Source organism: Biomphalaria glabrata, chromosome 5, assembly GCF_947242115.1.
Source record: "Biomphalaria glabrata chromosome 5, xgBioGlab47.1, whole genome shotgun sequence".
Taxonomy (NCBI): Eukaryota; Metazoa; Mollusca; class Gastropoda; family Planorbidae; genus Biomphalaria; species Biomphalaria glabrata.
In genome coordinates, this window is record NC_074715.1 from 19,702,403 (window position 1) to 19,723,325 (window position 20,923).

General features: G+C 37.6%; 1 protein-coding gene across 1 annotated transcript in view; it reads left to right on the forward strand.

Moving 5' to 3' along the window:
- Positions 1–20,923, forward strand: part of LOC106067211 (glutamate receptor ionotropic, NMDA 2B-like) — a 174,671-nt gene that overhangs the window by 144,109 nt on the left and 9,639 nt on the right. Inside the window, exons 13-17 of the mRNA XM_056030454.1 lie at positions 3,792–3,942; positions 7,411–7,546; positions 8,455–8,606; positions 9,656–9,781; positions 10,087–10,157. Of these exons, the coding sequence (XP_055886429.1) occupies positions 3,792–3,942; positions 7,411–7,546; positions 8,455–8,606; positions 9,656–9,781; positions 10,087–10,157 (636 nt within the window). The remainder of the gene's footprint in view (positions 1–3,791; positions 3,943–7,410; positions 7,547–8,454; positions 8,607–9,655; positions 9,782–10,086; positions 10,158–20,923) is intronic.

Below are 20,923 nucleotides of genomic sequence, written 5' to 3' on the forward strand. Positions count from 1 at the left end.
CTTGATTCCTTGTGCTAATGAATGTTTCCGAACTGTGTCATGTCTGTTCTGGCACCCTAGACATTAGAGAGCCTACACTAGCCTTGATGTGAAATACGGAGAGTGAAAAATGAATTTAAAATTAAGACTATTAGATTTAGGATATTTTAAAGAAAAATGCTTCAAAGATTTTTCAAGATTTAAAATTAAAAAGATTTTTATGGAAATCAAGTCATAGTAAAGTTCACCTTTTAGACCTTTGCGATATATAGGGCAGATGATGTTCTAGCTCTGTGACCAACAGTAACGAGGGTGTCATGTGTCCAGCACAACGACCCATTAGAGCTGGGTGGATTCCCGGTTCGGAAGCCAAGTGCTTTACCACTCAGCCACCGCGCCTTCCTAGAGTATGTCTAGATATCCACTTCTGTTACACATTGACACATTACATGTGTGTGTGTGTGTGTGTGTTGTTATAGGTTTAGTTTTATCGGGGATTTCCTTTTGAGCGACGTGACTTTAAATAGAACTTTATTTGGACGGAAGTAGGAATTATGAGAAGATGACGGTTAAGTAACGACTTATGGCGTAACAAGACGTGAACTTATTAGGACTGTTGACATATGGACTGTGCCCCTTCATTTAATGGATTAAATTATAATTTCATGTTGAAGAATCGTTATCAAGTTATTTCTGAAGTTGAATATATGTTGGGTGAATGAACCGCAATCCAGACTGTGAGTGATTAATAGTTTATATTAGATCAAGTAATCTACATTGAATTGTAACATGTATTACTCAAACACCACAACAGTGTATGTGAATTAATATATATTATCTATCACAATTGAGGTTTACGTATTTATTCCATTACACAATTTCTGTTTTTAACTAGCGAACAGCCTGTTTCTGACAACAGCCGCTTGTAAAAAAAAAATCTTCATTATCGAATCTTATAGATCTAGGTCTAATAAACCAAGTTTTTTCCCTCTAAACAACCCAGCCCGCTAACCTGATATGTTTTTTTCCCACTTCAAATGCTCGGATAAGGTTTATCTTTCCTTATATACCGGTTCGGACAGGAACTTCCGGTGTTTCTGATTGACACACAAAAAAAAAGCTGTGACGTAAATGTCTGTGGCTTTTGGCGGCAAACAAGCCGGTTTACCCTGATGGAAGTTTTGAATTCACGTGGGGGCGTCTATTAGATCTACATGGTTAAGTACATCAAACAAAAATTTTAGTTTAAAAAAAAAAAGTAAATCTTTATGTTTTCACAATGGTTGGAATATTTTCAGTGTCGTAGCAGAAGATAACCGAAGAATAGTGAGATTTGTTTTGGAGATAGCAGACGATAATGGAAGTTTGGGGGAGGGCTAAAAGGGGGGGGGGGAGATAGACAATGTTATATCTTATTTCATATCCACAATATCTTTGGTACACCACCCTCCCCTGTTAATGTCTAAACATCGCGATGTCTTCAAACTTTATCCACGATGAATGAGAGATTTAAAAAAAAAAAATCAACATGCAACCAACACAACTATTAGAGAAAGTTATTTACTTTGAGAAAACGTGTACTAGAGTAGACCTGCAAATATCCAGGTACATTGACACCTATACTAGCTAAGATACCTATAGACTCTACTCACAAACACAAATGAAGACAAACATTGGTGTGACTTTTAGATGCAATACATCTGTTAAAACCAAACCCTGCGCCATTGTTGGAGTCCTGACGAAATGTGTGCTTAGCTCGACACTGACTGTCAAATGTCTCAATCTTCAGCCTTTTTTTCACCGCAGTTTTTTTTTTAATCTGCTTATTGAAATAGAAAATAAAGTGGGGGGGGGGGGAGATTAGGGGAAAGTGAGGAGTACGCCAGAAAGAGAAACAGGAAGAGAAAAAAAGGTGGGGGGGGGGTGCAAGGGAGGGAATGGAGAATGTTGACGTTACTTTATGATTGAATTATTCCGCTTAACGCCATACATATCAGGCGCTGATTTGATTGGCTGCTATTTATCATCTTTATCAACATTTTTTTTCTTTTATTTTACGATCTTACAAGCAACTTTTTTTTTTTTTAATTCTATTAGGGAAAATAATTAAATTCTAGCAATGTTGAAGATATATAAAGTATCTAGTTCAATATCTGCCTGGAACTATCTATCTATCACTCGTCATTGCTGTCAGGATCTGGGGGAGCAGGTCTCTCTACGATCTGGATCATTACTTCTCTCACCTCGCTCTCTCCCTCTCCCCAAAACACTCCATATCGACCTTTTGCTCAGGAGGAGTTCCCTGTCCCTGAGCTAGCAACGTTTTTATTAAGTCATTTGGAAACAAAAAATGTTTTGGATTTCATCTTTTTATTTCCTCTCTTCTTCCTTGATCTGTAGAGTTCGCATTGGCTGTATAGTCTGACAGCCCATCTGTACAGTTAGCATTAGTTGTATAGACTGACAGCCCATCTGTACAGTTCGCATTGGCTGTATAGACAGACAGCCCATCTGTACAGTTAGCATTAGTTGTATAGACTGACAGCCCATCTGTACAGTTAGCATTAGTTGTATAGACAGACAGCCCATCTGTACAGTTAGCATTAGTTGTATAGACAGACAGCCCATCTGTACAGTTAGCATTAGTTGTATAGTCTGACAGCCCATCTGTACAGTTAGCATTAGTTGTATAGACAGACAACCCATCTGTACAGTTAGCATTAGTTGTATAGACAGACAGCCAGTCTTTGTATACAGTAATAGATGAAAAAAAAAATAGATCAGGCGAAGTAGTGTGAAGATCGCCTTGAGAAAATGTTGTGTAGTGCTTAGAGTTATACATCTTGTATCTTGTCCACAGGGATGATTTGATGACGTTACATGGCTATTCCTAGCTGGCTAGACATGGCTTAACTAAATGTAATCCTCTATACTCAGAGACCTCGTAACATTTCGGGGTCATGTGTACTATTAACTTCATCGTCTCATTAATTCAGGGACATCTTGAATGTTCTCTAACTTGAAAGGTCAAATCTCTTCCTTTTTCAGGTCCACAGCAGAGATTGGACCACAATATACTGAGTAAGCTATAACATGAAATTAAAAAAAAACAAGCTCTGTTGAGTTTATTTTGGAAGTGCAAGAACATCCTTTTGTTTTCTCGGGCCAATACTGATGTGTTTGGTTGTTCTCTCTTCTATTGTCGGAGCTTCACAAGTTGCTTGATACGAAACAAAATCCTTGTTACGTCCATATATAGATGTACATGTAACTGAACCATAATCTTCAAATACAAAAACAAAATTTAATAAAATACTCTGAAAGACACAAAGATAAAGGTACATTCCTCGTTCCATATGCTAGGACAAATTTGTACAACTACTTCTTCTTCTCTAGCGCTATTAGAGCATGGAATGGGTTGCCTGAGCTAGCCACGAAAACCAGTGACTTGGCGGAGTTTAGGTCATTGGTTAATATGCATGAGTAAATGCATGACGCGTAGGACGTAATCATCTTCTTTTTTGAAGTAACATCTGTATTATATAAGATATGATAAGATGTAAATATTTAGTTTGTTCGTAAAAGAAAATTATTCAAGTTTTTTCAAGTTTTATTAGTTAAGATATATTACGTCTACATTGGTTTAGCTGTCTACCAGCAGTTTGGTGCTTCAAGTCAACGACCGCCAGCACCACTGGCTTGCGGTGCTGTTCCTAATCTAAGAGCATAATACAAGGACCTTAACGTTAGTCTGCTAGGTCTAAACCTTATTCTTCACTGTTTCCTAATAGAACGTTGTTCTGTTGTTACAGGGACCGAACTATTGACGTCTACCTAGATGATTCGCCCTTGTTGCAATACGGGCTCGTTAAAAACGACAAAGACTGCCGGATTAGATTTGCCGGGAAAGGATTCGGCGCTGATGGATACGCCTTTGGATTGTCACGACATTCTTGGCTGAAGGTAATGATACATTCTGTTACTCTAGAGAGTTTAGACCATGGACACATTAGACTAGGATCAAGGACTACATCAACTGTAGGCTGTAGTAAAGTATTGGCTTAGTGTGTGTTGGGGTGGTGGGCGTCAAACATCTATTTCATTATCTACCAGCACTTCTAAATCATTATATGATATTAAAGCAAGATGTAGCGAAATGTGACTACTCTTCAAATATTTGTGTAGCCTTAAGGTAGCTCGTTAGAACGGTGATAATTAGAAAGGCTGGTTATTGGTATTAACTACACTTGTCTAGACATGGCGGAATAGCTGATGGCTAGAATATGTGTTGTGAAATATTGTTATTTTGTGCTTCTTTCGTAGTTAGTCTAAATTAATCACTACGACAGACATTTGAATGACTATTTTTATGAAGTATACTAAAAGATACACACATTTAGTCCTGCATTGCATAATACATATTTTGTAATATTCATTTTGTCTTCATCATGAAATGATATAACTAATCGTTATCTGGTGTTATGTCTCAAGTTCACCACAGATTCTATAGAATGGATATTGTAAGACATGGCTCACTGTCAAATCAGCTGCTGACCTGGCAAAAATTGAGGAATTTGATTACGCGAAATGTCACAGCACTCCTACGACGAAAGTCAAGGGACAGACGACTAGTCAAGGGACAGACGACTAGTCAAGGGACAGACGACTAGTCAAGGGACAGACGACTAGTCAAGGGACAGACGACTAGTCAAGGGACAGACGACTAGTCAAGGGACAGACGACTAGTCATTCAGATATTCGGACATTTTGATTATTTCAAATAATTTAAATGAAATCAAACAGCATCTGAGTGATGTTGGAACTACTTACTGATGGACAGAATCTACTTAGTACATGGAAATAGTTCGCAATGCTTCAGTACACACTAATAGACATGAGACGCAGTGACAATGCTGTGTTATAATCCCGAATTCCTGCTGACCTTTCGACTTGGGAGGGGGGAGACCTTTCTGGATAGCGGTCATCATTAATCACATGGGCTGTTCCCTTCACATGGCATGCATGTAATTCAGGCATAGAACTGTCTCTCTGGCACTATGTGAATTGTTTCCCTTTTTTTTGTTGGCGTGTTGAAAACTGCAGAACACTGTAAAGTATTAGCAGTATTGGTAGAAGTGGTAGAAGCAGTGTTGGTAGTAGTGATGTTAGCAGTATTGGTAAAAGTGGTAGAAGCAGTGTTGGTAGAAGTGGTTGATCTGTCAGCAGATTTGTCCGTAGAGATAGCAATAGTTGCATTAAATGGGCCGTGTGAAATAATTCCACTATACAACGAAACGAAATATTTTAGCCTGACTTATTGTTCAGTTGATTGTTGAAAGGCCTAGGACATGAGATTATGTAGATGTACTTTTGTCTGACCTATGTTCCACAAGGGGGGATGGAATGTACGTTGTTGTTGAAAAAAATGAAAAAAAAATTACGTTTTACTTAGATAAAAAATAAAAATCCATTATTATTTCATTATAAACATAAATAATTTGTAAAATAAATACAAAGAGCAAGATTTTCTTACAAATATTTCATTCCATTTTTTATCTACGTATTTCCTAACAAAAATTATCTAAGACTTTTAGAACATCTACTGTGGGCAATAAACTGAAGCATTTTGTAATTATAGAACATCAACTGTGGGCTATAAACTGAAGCATTATGTAATTATAGAACATCAACTGTGGGCAATAAACTGAAGCATTATGTAATTATAGAACATCAACTGTGGGCAATAAACTGAAGCATTATGTAATTATAGAACATCAACTGTGGGCAATAAACTGAAGCATTATGTAATTATAGAACATATACTGTGGGAAATAAACTGAAGCATTTTGTAATTATAGAACATTTCTCCACTTTTTTCCCTTGAGCTTTATAAATGGTTAATTCTGTAAGGAAACTAAGCAATGTACCACTGAAGGTTCCTGTTTATATGTGTAAAAAACAACAACACTATTTCAATACTAAAACCAAAGTTTTAGAGATTGATAAATACAATAATAATCTTTGTTTCAATAGGAAGTCCATCGACTTTCATTATTTATACTCTAGTTTAAGATTTAAAAAATTGTAACTAAACCTTAGCCATCCAATTTGTTGGTTTAATCCTTAAACACGATTTTATGTTTCCAGTTATTCAATTTACCACTTAGATCTGAATACCCTACATGTACCTCCACTTAGATCTGAATACCTTACATGTACCTCCACTTAGATCTGAATACCTTACATGTACCTCCACTTAGATCTGAATACCTTACATGTACCTCCACTTAGATCTGAATACCTTACATGTACCTCCACTTAGATCTGAATACCTTACATGTACCTCCACTTAGATCTGAATACCTTACATGTACCTCCACTTAGATCTGAATACCTTACATGTACCTCCACTTAGATCTGAATACCTTACATGTACCTCCACTTAGATCTGAATACCTTACATGCACCTCCACTTAGATCTGAATACCCTACATGTACCTCCACTTAGATCTGAATACCCTACATGCACCTCCACTTAGATCTGAATACCTTACATGTACCTCCACTTAGATCTGAATACCCTACATGTACCTCCACTTAGATCTGAATACCCTACATGCACCTCCACTTAGATCTGAATACCCTACATGCACCTCCACTTAGATCTGAATACCTTACATGTACCTCCACTTAGATCTGAATACCTTACATGTACCTCCACTTAGATCTGAATACCCTACATGTACCTCCACTTAGATCTGAATACCCTACATGCACCTCCACTTAGATCTGAATACCTTACATGTACCTCCACTTAGATCTGAATACCCTACATGTACCTCCACTTAGATCTGAATACCCTACATGTACCTCCACTTAGATCTGAATACCCTACATGTACCTCCACTTAGATCTGAATACCCTACATGTACCTCCACTTAGATCTGAATACCTTACATGTACCTCCACTTAGATCTGAATACCTTACATGTACCTCCACTTAGATCTGAATACCTTACATGTACCTCCACTTAGATCTGAATACCTTACATGTACCTCCACTTAGATCTGAATACCTTACATGCACCTCCACTTAGATCTGAATACCTTACATGCACCTCCACTACGATCTGAATACCGTACATGTACCTCCACTTAGATCTGAATACCCTACATGTACCTCCACTTAGATCTGAATACCCTACATGTACCTCCACTTAGATCTGAATACCTTACATGCACCTCCACTACGATCTGAATACCGTACATGTAACTCCACTAAAATCTGAATACCGTACATGTACCTCCACTAAGATCTGAATACCGTACATGTACCTCCCTAAGATCTGAATACCTTACATGTACTTCCACTTAGATCTGAATACCTTACATGTACTGACTATTGTATGCCTAATAATTCTCTATCCTTAGATTCCAATGTCCAATGAGATCATGAAATACACTCAAAGTGAGAAGTTCCATGAGCTAGGAAAGAAGTACCTGTCAAGACCTCAATGTGAGCACTTTCTCTCTGGCACTGCAAACCCTTACGGGCTGGAGCACACAGGTGAGTCAAGCAGACAAGTAAACACGTGCTCACTCAGTTTCATGGGACAAACAAGTCTCTCGGGCATCAGTTTGTACATCACTAACTTGACTTGCGTCGATGTGCAGACCATCTTCCAGTCCTCACTCTATGCCTTTAACCTGGTGATTTATTTCTGTTTCAAAAACATGTTTTTAAACATGCAGCCAGGAATCTGCATAAAGCTTATGTCAACTGTGGTCTGTGTGGTCAAAAGTTTGTACCATTTAATTCCTCCAACACTCAATCTCGGATTAGGCTGTAAGATATAATTATTTTACTTGCTAATACAAGATTAAATACAAAAATAAATTTGATAATTAAATATTGGTAATTAATTTTTGTTTATTGTATCACGAATAAAGGAAGGACATTTTAATTGGCTGATAAGGTGGTATTAGTTGAATTAGTCCCCTGTATTGTTTGTTGAAAGAAAAGTTTGTAAATAACTTTAAAGCCTAGCACAGTGGTTACATTTATTTTCTTGAGGATGCTGAGGCCTTAGACCTCGAGTTCAAATTCAAGTCGCTCAGTTTTTTTTTATAAATACATGTAAAAGCGATCACCCAGATACCCCATGATTTCTTCCCCCTACCCCTTTCCAACTGGTCGAGACAAGGGAGAGAATTATTGAGAAAGCTAAAAGCATGAAATTGTGCTAAACAAAAACAACTGGTACAAATATTTCTAATCGCACAGATTTATTTTTGTTAGTCTAGATCTATTACATATTTAATTACATGACTGGTCCAAACTAATTGATACAACTACACTTAATAAAAGCTTTTTTTTTTTTAAACAGTATTTTTGTGTCTAATTCTCTTGTCTGTTTGTTTACATGTAAAAGTTGTCTAACTCTGTGATTTTTTTTGTTCACCTCTGTTTGCCAGGAGGGCTGTTCATCATTCTCAGTTCTGCTATCCTGATTGCGGTGTTGTTTTTAATCTTGGAGCACCTGGCCTATCATTTCGTGGTGCCCTGGCTCAGAAAGCAGCCGGCCGAGTCATTCTGGAAGACAGAAAATCTGGCCTTTATCTCACAGGTTGGTGTCTCAGAGTGTTTTGTTTTCTTTTTCATTGACATAAAGCAAATGTACCCGCTCCACAAATGTCTAAAATGGGAAACTTTTTTAATCCAACTTCAACAATATATTTATAACGAAGGGAAAACACTTTCTCTCCATCTCTCATAGAAATAACATTAACCGTTGAAAGGATCAGCCCGTCAATCTCCTGTCATTGGAGAAATACACATCTTTGAGCACCTCAAACAAATAATGGCCTTGAAAAATAATAGTCTCTCTAGCACTCTGTTCCCTGCCGATAAAAGTTTCAAGAAAGTAGCTGATAGTTGAGACTAAACTAGTTTTACATGCTAACTGAGAAGTTCAATGGTAATGTTTAACAAGTTTGAACTAACCATATTTGTCCTTTTTTACAATTCACAAAGCAGGCAAAACAACAACAACAATAACAACAACAACAACAACAACAACAAAATAAATTGTATATGAAGACCACTAAAATAAATAAATTTCAAAAGTATGGTATAGTTTCGAGTCACTGTTAAAACTTACCTCCATGCTTTCTTAAATATGTGAACTTCTTGACTATCGCTCAAGTCTGAATCTACATGTACTCATATTTCTACTTCTTGGAGTATATAATTATTACATGTATACTTCTATAGTCACAATGTACATTCAGTGGCCTAGCTAGGAATCTGCCATCATTTGGGGACCTGACCTCTTTGGGGGCCCCTACATTTTGTGTAATATTTAATATTTAATGTAAAAACAACAACACTCATTTGGAGGCCCCCCTCAAGTGGGGGCCAGGGGGATTTTCAATTCTTCCCCCTCCTCCCCTACAATAGCTACGCCACTGTGTACATTTTTATATACCAATGTATTTTCTATGTATGGAAATGTTCCACATTTTGGCTGTTCTTCTGTTATCCTGTTGTGTCAATGATACAGCACCAGGAACCATGCCTGATCTTCTTAGTTCTGCTCTTTATCTCTTGAGAGTCAATACTCTGACAGGTACTAGTTGACTAAGCCCGTCTTCTCTCAATGTTGACTTTCCCCAGCGAGTGTTTCGTGTGGTCCGCAGTGAACGGCTGTACAGCCAGAAGCAGGCGGCCCAGGAGATGATCTCAATAGTCAGACAGAGGGACTTCACCAGGATTATACAGAAGAATGAATTACAGAAACGGGTCAGTTTTAATGACTGTCTAGTCTTGGTATCACTCGGTCAAGTAACTGCACTATATCTAAAAATGATTTATACTACTTATCGATGCAATTTTTTAAAGGCGTTTAACTGATTGCTTTATTAAACAGTATACTTTACATAACGATAGCAGCTTATGATATAGGATGGCCTTCAAAGAATTAATTTAAAATTTGAACTTCAAAGAGTTAATTTAAACTTTGTCCAATATATAGTTTTTAATATTTTCTTTTTCAAAATGACCAAATGACTATCGGGTTTAATTAAGACTCGAACATTTGTTTCCAGAGAGCTACTGCTCAGAGAAGAGTGAAATCAAAAGCCGAAGTGTTTCAAGAAATCACGGCCAACATTGTCAGGTAAATCAGAGACACCTAGAAACATTTGCTGCTTTAGACCTTCACCTTGTGATTAGGCTGAAATACACAATACAACACGATGATATAGTTGAGTTAGTAAAAAAAAAAAAAAGAAAACAAAAACACCAGCAAAAAAATAAAATAAAAATAAAAGCCCTTCCCCACTCAAAACAAAACAAAACAAACCCAAACAAACCACTTATTTACTTAGTTCACCCGTCATCTAAAGCAATCAATCTACAGTCTATGTTTGTTCTCTAGAGTTTTGAATCAAGTAACAGTTACTTTTGGATTCTGTGAATCTAGTCTATTTTTTATTTTATACAATCTAATTAGAGAAACTCTAAATTTAACACCCTGTCCAATAGCATCTTGAAGACAATAAAGATCTTGTTAGGGGATCTTTTCAATAAAACCACTTAGTGCTTCTGGCTACAATGTTGACTTGAATTTCTTGGGGACTCCAATCAACCGCCTGGTTTACTAATTGTACTAGTCACTAACCCTAATCACTTGTACCATAGGTTGCTATACATGTTCATCTTTGATGTCGTTAAAGCATTGAAAACATAGAGTGCTCAAATGTTTGATAAAGTTCTATTATAAAGTCGTTATTTAAGTCTAGTTATATCTGAGAACAGGTGACTTTTCCATCATCTGCCCTGAAAGGGAAGCTTTAATTTTTACTTTTATATCTGAGAATCCTAAAAATTAGTTTAGGTCTGTTTTTTTTAAAAGCTTAAGGGTTAGGAATCATAACAAACGAATATTCACATTTGACAAGAGTAACACCTTTAGTAAAATCACTAAATTTAGAAAGCCTTCAAGATAGAAGACTCAAAAGTAAAGAAGCAATTATACATAAAACACTGAACCATAATCTTCAAATACAAAAACAAAATTTAATAAAATACTCAGAAAGACACAAAAATAAAGGCACATTTCTCGTTCCATATGCTAGGAAAAATTTGTACAAATGCTCCTTCTTCCCTAGTGCTATTAGAACATGGAATGGGTTGCCTGAGCTAGCCAGACAAATTAGTGACTTCGCTGAATTTAGGTAATTGGTTAATAGACATGGCTAAATGCATCACGCGTAGTATGTTATCATCTTCTTTTTTGAAGTAACGTCTGTATTATATAAGATAAGATAACTTTTAGATAAATGGCAGTAATTAGCGGCTCTTTCATTTAGATATGTTTTTTTTTTTTTTAAATTATTCTCTTTTTTTATTGCTTGTTTTTTTTAATTCTCCATGAGATCTGTAAAATATTTAGCTTTTCAGTTTTTGTCAGTTGTAAAATTTCTATAGAATTGTTTTTTTAAAACGTAAGATGTATTTGAAAACGCAGTAGAGAGAAATAAAATACCAAGAATAAAACATATGCAAAGGAAATTGTTCACTTTCTACAATGTCACCTCATCTTACAACTTGCCTTGATTGCTGTCTTGCTGTGTGCTGCACTCTCGGACTGTTATCAGGACGTCTCACCATTCAAGCCCTGCCTACTGACATTCCATGTTGTCTCAAGTCATCTAATGAGATCGTCTTCAATTTTGAAGGAATACTTCAAGTCAGATGACTTAAATGGCCTAAGCTGTGGTAGACTGAACGTTCACCATTGACCCATCCTTTCTGTAGAAATAGCGATTTATTTTGTATTGATGTTCTGTTCCCTGCTCCTCGAGTTCCCAATGCCTCAGATATGGCCACCTCCTTTCCATAGAGTAGTGTGACACAAACCTTATCAGATCAAACAATCATTAGACAATGACCAGACAATGATCTCTATTGATCGAGCTTCTTATTAACCAAATAATGAACTCTTGGACCATTTAGGTGTCTGTTGTCTCGTGTTTCAAAGTTATCCATCTCAATGAGAATTAGTTCATATTTGCTTTAGCCATTGCTGATAGCAACACATTGATACGTGATGGATGACTATGTTCAGGTTTATGTCATTAGGGAGGCGGTTGAAAACTAATGATGCTAAATACAAGAAATAAAGCAAGTCATGAGAAGTGTCCGTATCAGATCAATGGGGCAAATGATGTAAAGGTCATCTGTTTCTGTGGCCCACGGTTAACGAGGGTGTCATGCAAGAAATACTAACACATCAGGTTTTTTTTTTTAAAGAGTTGTGCGATTCTTTCCCCTCCCCTAAATAATGTGTGTGTGTGTATTTGTGCTAACGTGCATGTGTATGTGTTTGTGCTAACGTGCATGTGTGTGTGTTTGTGCTAATGTGCATGTGTTTGTGTTTGTGTTAGTGCTAACGTACATGCGTATGTGTTTGTGCTAACGTGCATGTGTATGTGTGTGCTAACGTGCATGTGTATGTGTGTGTGCTAACGTGCATGTGTATGTGTGTGCTAACGTGCATGTGTATGTGTGTGCTAACGTGCATGTGTATGTGTGTGCTAACGTGCATGTGTATGTGTGTTTGTCCTAACGTGATGTGTGTGTGTTTGTGCTAACGTGCATGTGTGTGTGTTTGTGCTAATGTGCATGTGTTTGTGTTTGTGTTAGTGCTAACGTACATGCGTATGTGTTTGTGCTAACGTGCATGTGTATGTGTGTGCTAACGTGCATGTGTATGTGTGTGTGCTAACGTGCATGTGTATGTGTGTGCTAACGTGCATGTGTATGTGTGTGCTAACGTGCATGTGTATGTGTGTGCTAACGTGCATGTGTATGTGTGTTTGTGCTAACGTGCATGTGTGTGTGTTTGTGCTAATGTGCATGTGTTTGTGTTTGTGTTAGTGCTAACGTACATGCGTATGTGTTTGTGCTAACGTGCATGTGTATGTGTGTGCTAACGTGCATGTGTATGTGTGTGTGCTAACGTGCATGTGTATGTGTGTGCTAACGTGCATGTGTATGTGTGTGCTAACGTGCATGTGTATGTATGTGTGTGCTAACGTGCATGTGTATGTGTGTGCTAACGTGCATGTGTATGTATGTGTGTGCTAACGTGCATGTGTATGTGTGTGTGTGCTAACGTGCATGTGTATGTGTGTGTGCTAACGTGCATGTGTATTTGTGTGTGTGCTAACGTGCATGTGTATGTGTGTGTGCTAACGTGCATGTGTATGTGTGTGCTAACGTGCATGTGTATGTGTGTGCTAACGTGCATGTGTATGTATGTGTGTGCTAACGTGCATGTGTATGTGTGTGCTAACGTACATGTGTATGTATGTGTGTGCTAACGTGCATGTGTATGTGTGTGTGTGCTAACGTGCATGTGTATGTGTGTGTGCTAACGTGCATGTGTATTTGTGTGTGTGCTAACGTGCATGTGTATGTGTGTGTGTGCTAATGTGTATGTGTGTGTGTGTGTGTGTGTGCTAACGTGCATGTGTATGTGTGTGTGTGCTAACGTGCATGTGTATGTTTGTGTGTTTGTGCTAACATGCATGTGTGTGTGTGGCACTGTGAACATCGTATAATCTCTCTTGTTTAGCTCCCCTTACCTCCCCTGTTTCAAGCTGGGTGTGCAAGTAGACGCGAGCCCGATGCTCACGTGACCTAATGTTTCTGCGATGTATGTTCTCCCATCAGTTCGAAATATTTCACTCCCCTGAAAGTGGCAGGTGAAATCAGGGGACATAATTTAAACTGATGGTGTTTTGGTAGACTGGTGGCTACTAGTCCGATACTCTGAGGACTTGAGCACCAAGAAGGTGAAGACCGTGCTGGTCCGGGATCAATAAATGGGCTTTCTGCCATGGACCTCAAGGCATAGTAGATATTTGTTAGGGCTAAGATAAAACACTTCCAAGTACTTCAGAGTTAACAGAGTATCGCACTAGTGACTAATGTTCAAATATTTCAAAATAGATGTACACTGGCTCTTTCAGATCTATAGTGTTATAATTTGGATCTGTCATACTCCTATGTCATATTGATGTTTGTTTGTTTGTTTGTTTGTTTGTTCAATCCAATATTTCACTCTGGCTGCTAACGAACTTCTAGATCAATCTAACACACACTTCTGAAGAAAAAACATAGTCTTGATAGAAATGTGTGTGTGTGTATTTGATGGATAGTGTCAGTTCATTTTTGGTCATTTCATCCACTGGTCATTTCTTCATCGGATCAGGGGCGTAACTAGGGATTTGGGGGCCCGGGGGGATTGACCTCTTTGGGGGCCCCTTGCATTTTGACATTCGACATATGACATGGAATAATGTAGGCAAAAATATATAAGCCCCAAATCAAATTGGTTCAGTATATCAGTAAACTTAACAAAAAGTAAGCAAGACTCTTTTAATGAAAAATACCTTTGTTTATTTGTTAAATAATGCACAAGTGACAAATCTCAATTGATATCGCTTCACGTCGTGCATTAGTGCAGCAAAGACATCTATAACATCAACTACATCGATACTTTCTAGTATTTGTGACTTCACTAACATTAAAGCCATGATAAGCCTTTCTTGTGTCATTGTGCTCCTGAGATAGCTTTTGATGAACTTGAGCTTTGAGAATGATCTCTCACATGACGTAATGGAAGTGGCCTGAGTTAGCGGTATTCGGAGGAGGTGGCAAAGTTTGAGCACACGTAATTCCCATATGAAGCCTGTTTCCTCAATATGTCTATTGGTGATTGCATTACTGGTTTGTTGATGAAAAGTGCTCGTGCATCAATGACATCATTGAAAAAGCGATTTTCCATTTATTTCATCATACAAACAGGAAAAGTAGCACAGTTTGTCATAAGCGGGTCTTCATCTAACAGGTGTCTTGGTTCAAGAAGAAACCCAAAGGTATCCATTGCAATCTGCCCTTCATCTCCATATGAAATCTGTCCAGCAATTCTGTCGCAACACGTTTGAATTGCAGTTCTATTGACATTCCAACATTAGAACTCAACTTCCCATCAAGTCTTTTCTTTCTTCTGGTTGTTTTGATTACTGGGAATCCATAGCATTCACTATCTTCTTTTGCTTTTTTGATGGATTGGGTTTTTGTCAGTTTCTCATCATTTTGCAGAAAGCATGAAAGGGTACTAATTTCTTTAGCAGCTTCCCGTATATGCAGTCCAGACTTTTGTAGTTTCTTCTGAACTATATTAATTGTGAGCAAGAGCTTTGACCAGAATTCAAGATAGGCAAAAAATTCTTAATTTTCCACTGCATGAAGAAGATTCTGTCCTAATATTATATGGTATTACGTCATTGTTGGTTGTTTATGTTTTGTGCGCAAGCAAAAGGATTCAGAGCATACAAAAGTGGAAAAGATCCATATCTCGTTATGCTCGAGTATAGTAATACTCCGATAAGCGGATTGCCGTATTCACCATCACAACTGATGACGAGTAGAAGACTCAGGGAATCATTCCAACTGATCCTAAACTATTGAAACCATCGGTAGCTGAAAATGCAGAGACATTACTCAACGAACGACAGATGAAAAGCAAAGTGAATTACAATGCAAAAGCAAAACTACCTAAAGATTATTCTGTCGGAGAGTTCGTCTAGGTCAAACATGGCAGAAAGCAGTTGTCATAAAAAACATTCAGCACCCAGATCTTACAACATAAAGACAAACGGAAAAACATACAGAAGAAATCAACGCTTTTTGAATAAGAGTTTCGATGAAGACATCTCTGGGTACTATGATACCGATGGAGACAATGAACTGCAAAATGTTGGAACAAACGAAACAGACAGTTATAGACCAACGTCTAGAGAACTTGTTGTGCCAGTCAAGACAACCAGAAGTGGACGAATTGTTAAAGTTCCTAGTAGACAGGGCCGGCCTTAGGCCATTGCAGCCTATGCGGTCGCAGTGGGCCCCGCACTTTCATAGGATGCGCGCTAATTCTAAGTGTACATTATTAAATTAAACCATTATAACGTATATAAAATAACAGGGTTTTCGCGACCTCCTGATTTTCCAGGGCCTCCAGGAAATCTCATGAAAAGGCAAAATATACGATAAAGTCCTGAACTTTTTTGAATTTATTCAAATCTCCTGAAGAATAGACGAAATTGACATTTTGGGGTGCCTATAAATAAAAAGTGGCATTGCGAGCTTTCATTTGATAAAAATGTATTGCAAAGACGAAAGTAGGCCAATTTCTAATTTAAAAAAAATAATATTGACATTATGCTTATCCCTACCCGTTTCGCATAGGGCCCCGCAAATGCTAGGGCCGGCCCTGCTAGTAGATATCACTCTTAAGAACTTTAAAATGAAGGGTGTGATAATAACTTCAAAAGGAAGGATGTGCTAATATTATATGATATTACGTCATTGTTTTTTGTTTATGTTTTGTGCGAAAGCAAAAGGATTAGATGGAAATAAAAATAGAGTTTCCATTGGATTGAGGAAAGATGAATAGAGGGGTAATAACTCGAGAGTGAAGTTTAATTCTGAAATTATAGACGCCAAACCCGAATAATGGACTATTCTAGCATTATTAAGAATAACTTTTGGATCTGTTATACTCGATTCTGTAAATTTTGCTTCAAGGTTAATTAGTGTAGCCATAAAATACTCGCCATTTAGATCTATTATTAGTAAAGGTAACAAGATACCTGGAATTCGCTGTATATCGTGCAGTTTTATTCGTGGCAACAAAGTTTAAAATGTAAAACTAACTTTAAAAAAAACTTTGATCTCTGTGGGAAAAAATATTTTTAAAATGTCAACAAAGTCAACGTACTGATAGACCTAGATTTAGGTTTAGTCTTTGTGATAAATTTGTAATCCGTAAATGTTGAAAAAAAAAGACATCCGTTGACACTATTTGTCAATCAAATATATTAATTTATATATTTACAAATAAATTTCGGACACCCATTTGGGGGCCCCCCCTGGGTGGGGGCCCGGGGGGATTTTAAATTTCTCCCCCCCCTCCCCCCCCTTAGTTACGCCACTGCATCGGATCTTTTTATCCAAGAAATAGTAATTGTAAAAATGATGAAATCAGCAATATTTCAAATATATATTTATATTTACAGGACACAAAGTGTGACACTTTAAAAAGAATAAAATTTAATGTCATAAAAAGGTACATCTATTGATAGAGAGTTAACGCAAACATCGTTTTTATGTGTTCATCTAAATCCATCAGATAGATAGGCTATTGATTGTAAGTACAGAAGATGATCCATTGATTTGTATTGCTGTAAAATGTTTGTAATTCTCTTGAACAGTGTTACTTATTTCTTTCTTGGACTTTCTTCAGTGCCGGCGTTAGCCTGTAAAACTGATGCCTTGTGCAACTGTCCATACGTAGATCATCTACATTGTCCACATTGTTGGATGAAGGAATGAAAACAGAGATTGGAGGGCGTGATGCCAACCCTTTACAGCATTGTTTGTTCGCGTAGGCCAAAGCTGGAAGACCATTCCACGTAGCTCTGCCGTGCTAGTCACTTCTCATGTACAATTCCTTGACTTTACGTACTACAGCTTGGCAGAGGTGAAAATAACATCCCGTTACTCTGTCTGAAACATCTCTTGAAAAGCTCTCACGGCGGCTTTCTCAAAGTCTGTCACAATCATTTCTAGAGTTGCAAATGGTAAAAGCAGCTTTCTCAAAGTCTGTCACAATAATCTCTGGAGTTTCAAATGGTAAAAGCAGCTTTCTCAAAGTCTGTCACAATAATTTCTGGAGTTGCAAATGGTAAAAGCAGCTTTCTCAAAGTCTGTCACAATAATCTCTGGAGTTTCAAATGGTAAAAGCAGCTTTCTCAAAGTCTGTCACAATAATTTCTGTAGTTGCAAATGGTAAAAGTTCTTTAATGGATAAAGATCAAGTGAAAAATGGCCGTCTGAAGATAAATTCGAAGTAGGATAATCATAAGTTTTCTAATCTTTCTCATTTCTGAAAAGATTTTCACTATTTCCACTACACCATAGCCTTAGATGATTAGCTATCATCGGCATAATCATGATTATTGTAATCATTCTTTATCTCTCAAAATATTTTTACTACTTCCACCACACCTGGGCCTTTGATCATTACGTCATGCGGTTTGCGCAGGAATATAGTGACATTCCCTACAGCAAATAGAAGGAATATAAATAAGTACACACCCAGATCTACAAACTATTCACTTATTTACATATATTATTACATTTCTCAACAAGACTGAAGAGTAGAGGAGCAAACACTAGAAACACTAGTAACATGACTGGGTATGAGATGACCGGGATGAAGTGACCAAAAATAAAATGTCCTGGGATGAAATGGCCAGTCACCATTTGTCATATAGACTGCTACTGTTCTATATATATCTACAATTTGTATATATAAAACTGCAAAGCTATTCACTACGGCACTGGACCCACCAAAACTGTGATGAAATGTTTGCTATATGGAATCACATTCCCTTCTTAGGGCCAGTTTTCATTATCGGCAAAACACTCGTGAACTCTCTCCCTGGCGCCCCCTAACTCCCACGGTACCCCAATCTCTCTCTCTCTCTCTCTCTTTCGTTTCTGAAAGTGATGGAAAACTTCGGTAATTCCCGCAGGGTAATCCAACTCTCGGAGCGCTCCTCTCGCGAGGCGAGACGATTAATCTGGACCTGTTTATATTTTCCTTGGTCCGGGGGTCGATAGGTACCTAACGAGGTAATGCTAATCTGATTTATCATGTTTAACGGTATAGGTCCCCCATAATAAACATTCCCCTGTGGTTGGACTAAATTTACCTACGTTTAAGGAAATTGGAATCGACCCTGGAAAGAAGTCTCGATTTTTAGCGTTGGGGAAATCACGCGAACGTGATCCGGAGGTGGGCTTGTTCATTTCAACAAAGTGAGGTTGTTTTTTTCTAGGGCGGGTGTTTGTTGACCATTCACTACGTGTTACTTGTGGGTAGGGAGGGTTGTATTAGAGAGGGGATTATGAAAGAAAGATAGAGTGAGAGAGAGAGAGAGAGAGAAAGTGATAGATAGAGAAAGAAAAAGAGAGAGAGAAAGAGAGAGATAAATAGAAAGAGAGATCTATAGAGAATATAGAGAGATAGAGAGAAAAAGATAGAGAGATAGAGAGAGATAGAAAGAGAGAGAAAGAAAGAGAGAGATAGAAAGAGAGAGTTATATAGAGAGATATATAGAGAGATAGAGAGAGATAGAGAGAGATAGAAAGAGAGAGAAAGAAAGAGAAAGAGAGAGAAATAGATAGATAGAAAGAGAGAAAAAGAAAGAGAAAGAGAGAGAAATAGATAGATAGAAAGAGAGAGTTATATAGAGATATATAGAGAGAGATAGAGAGAAAAAGATTGAGAGAGATAGACAGAGATAGAAAGAGATAGAAAGAAAGAGATAGAAAGAGAGAGAGATAGAGAGAGATAAAGACAGAAGGGAGAGCATCTATCAACCAAACGAATATCTCAGGGAGCAAAGTGTCCTAACGGTTTGGTTCGGGTTTGATAAATGATACTTTGACCAAAAGTTTATTCATTAGCTACTTCTCCATTGTGCTACCAGGGAGACTTAGGACTTTTCTTATGGTAGCACGAGATATTGGTACTCGATACACTCTCATAGGTACTTACTAAAATATCTTCTTGTCTTTTTAAAGAGAAGATGGCTCCGTTGTTTGAATAAGTGTTACAGTATTGGACAGTTTTGCGATAAGTGTTCGATTCTCCACATTGTCAACGACTTTAAATTCTCCACATTGTCAACGACTTTAGATTCTCCACATTGTCAACGACTTTAGATTCTCCACATTGTCAACGACTCGAGATTCTCCACATTGTCAACGACTTTAGATTCTCCACATTGTCAACGACTTTAGATTCTGCACATTGTCAACGACTTTAGATTCTCCACATTGTCAACGACACAAGATTCTCCACATTGTCAACGACTTTAGATTCTACACATTGTCAACGACTTTAGATTCTCCACATTGTCAACGACTTTAGATTCTCCACATTGTCAACGACTTTAGATTCTGCACATTGTCAACGACTTTAGATTCTCCACATTGTCAACGACACAAGATTCTCCACATTGTCAACGACTTTAGATTCTACACATTGTCAACGACTTTAGATTCTCCACATTGTCAACGACTTTAGATTCTACACATTGTCAACGACTTTAGATTCTACACATAGTCAACGACTTTAGATTCTCCACATTGTCAACGACTTTAGATTCTGCACATTGTCAACGACTTTAGATTCTCCACATTGTCAACGACACAAGATTCTCCACATTGTCAACGACTTTAGATTCTACACATTGTCAACGACTTTAGATTCTCCACATTGTCAACGACTTTAGATTCTCCACATTGTCAACGACTTTAGATTCTGCACATTGTCAACGACTTTAGATTCTCCACATTGTCAACGACACAAGATTCTCCACATTGTCAACGACTTTAGATTCTACACATTGTCAACGACTTTAGATTCTCCACATTGTCAACGACTTTAGATTCTACACATTGTCAACGACTTTAGATTCTACACATAGTCAACGACTTTAGATTCTCCACATTGTCAACGACTTTAGATTCTGCACATTGTCAACGACTTTAGATTCTACACATTGTCAACGACTTTAGATTCTCCACATTGTCAACGACTTTAGATTCTCCACATTGTCAACGACTTTAGATTCTCCACATTGTCAACGACTTTAGATTCTCCACATTGTCAACGACTTTAGATTCTGCACATTGTCAACGACTTTAGATTCTCCACATTGTCAACGACTTTAGATTCTCCACATTGTCAACGACTTTAGATTCTCCACATTGTCAACGACTTTAGATTCTCCACAT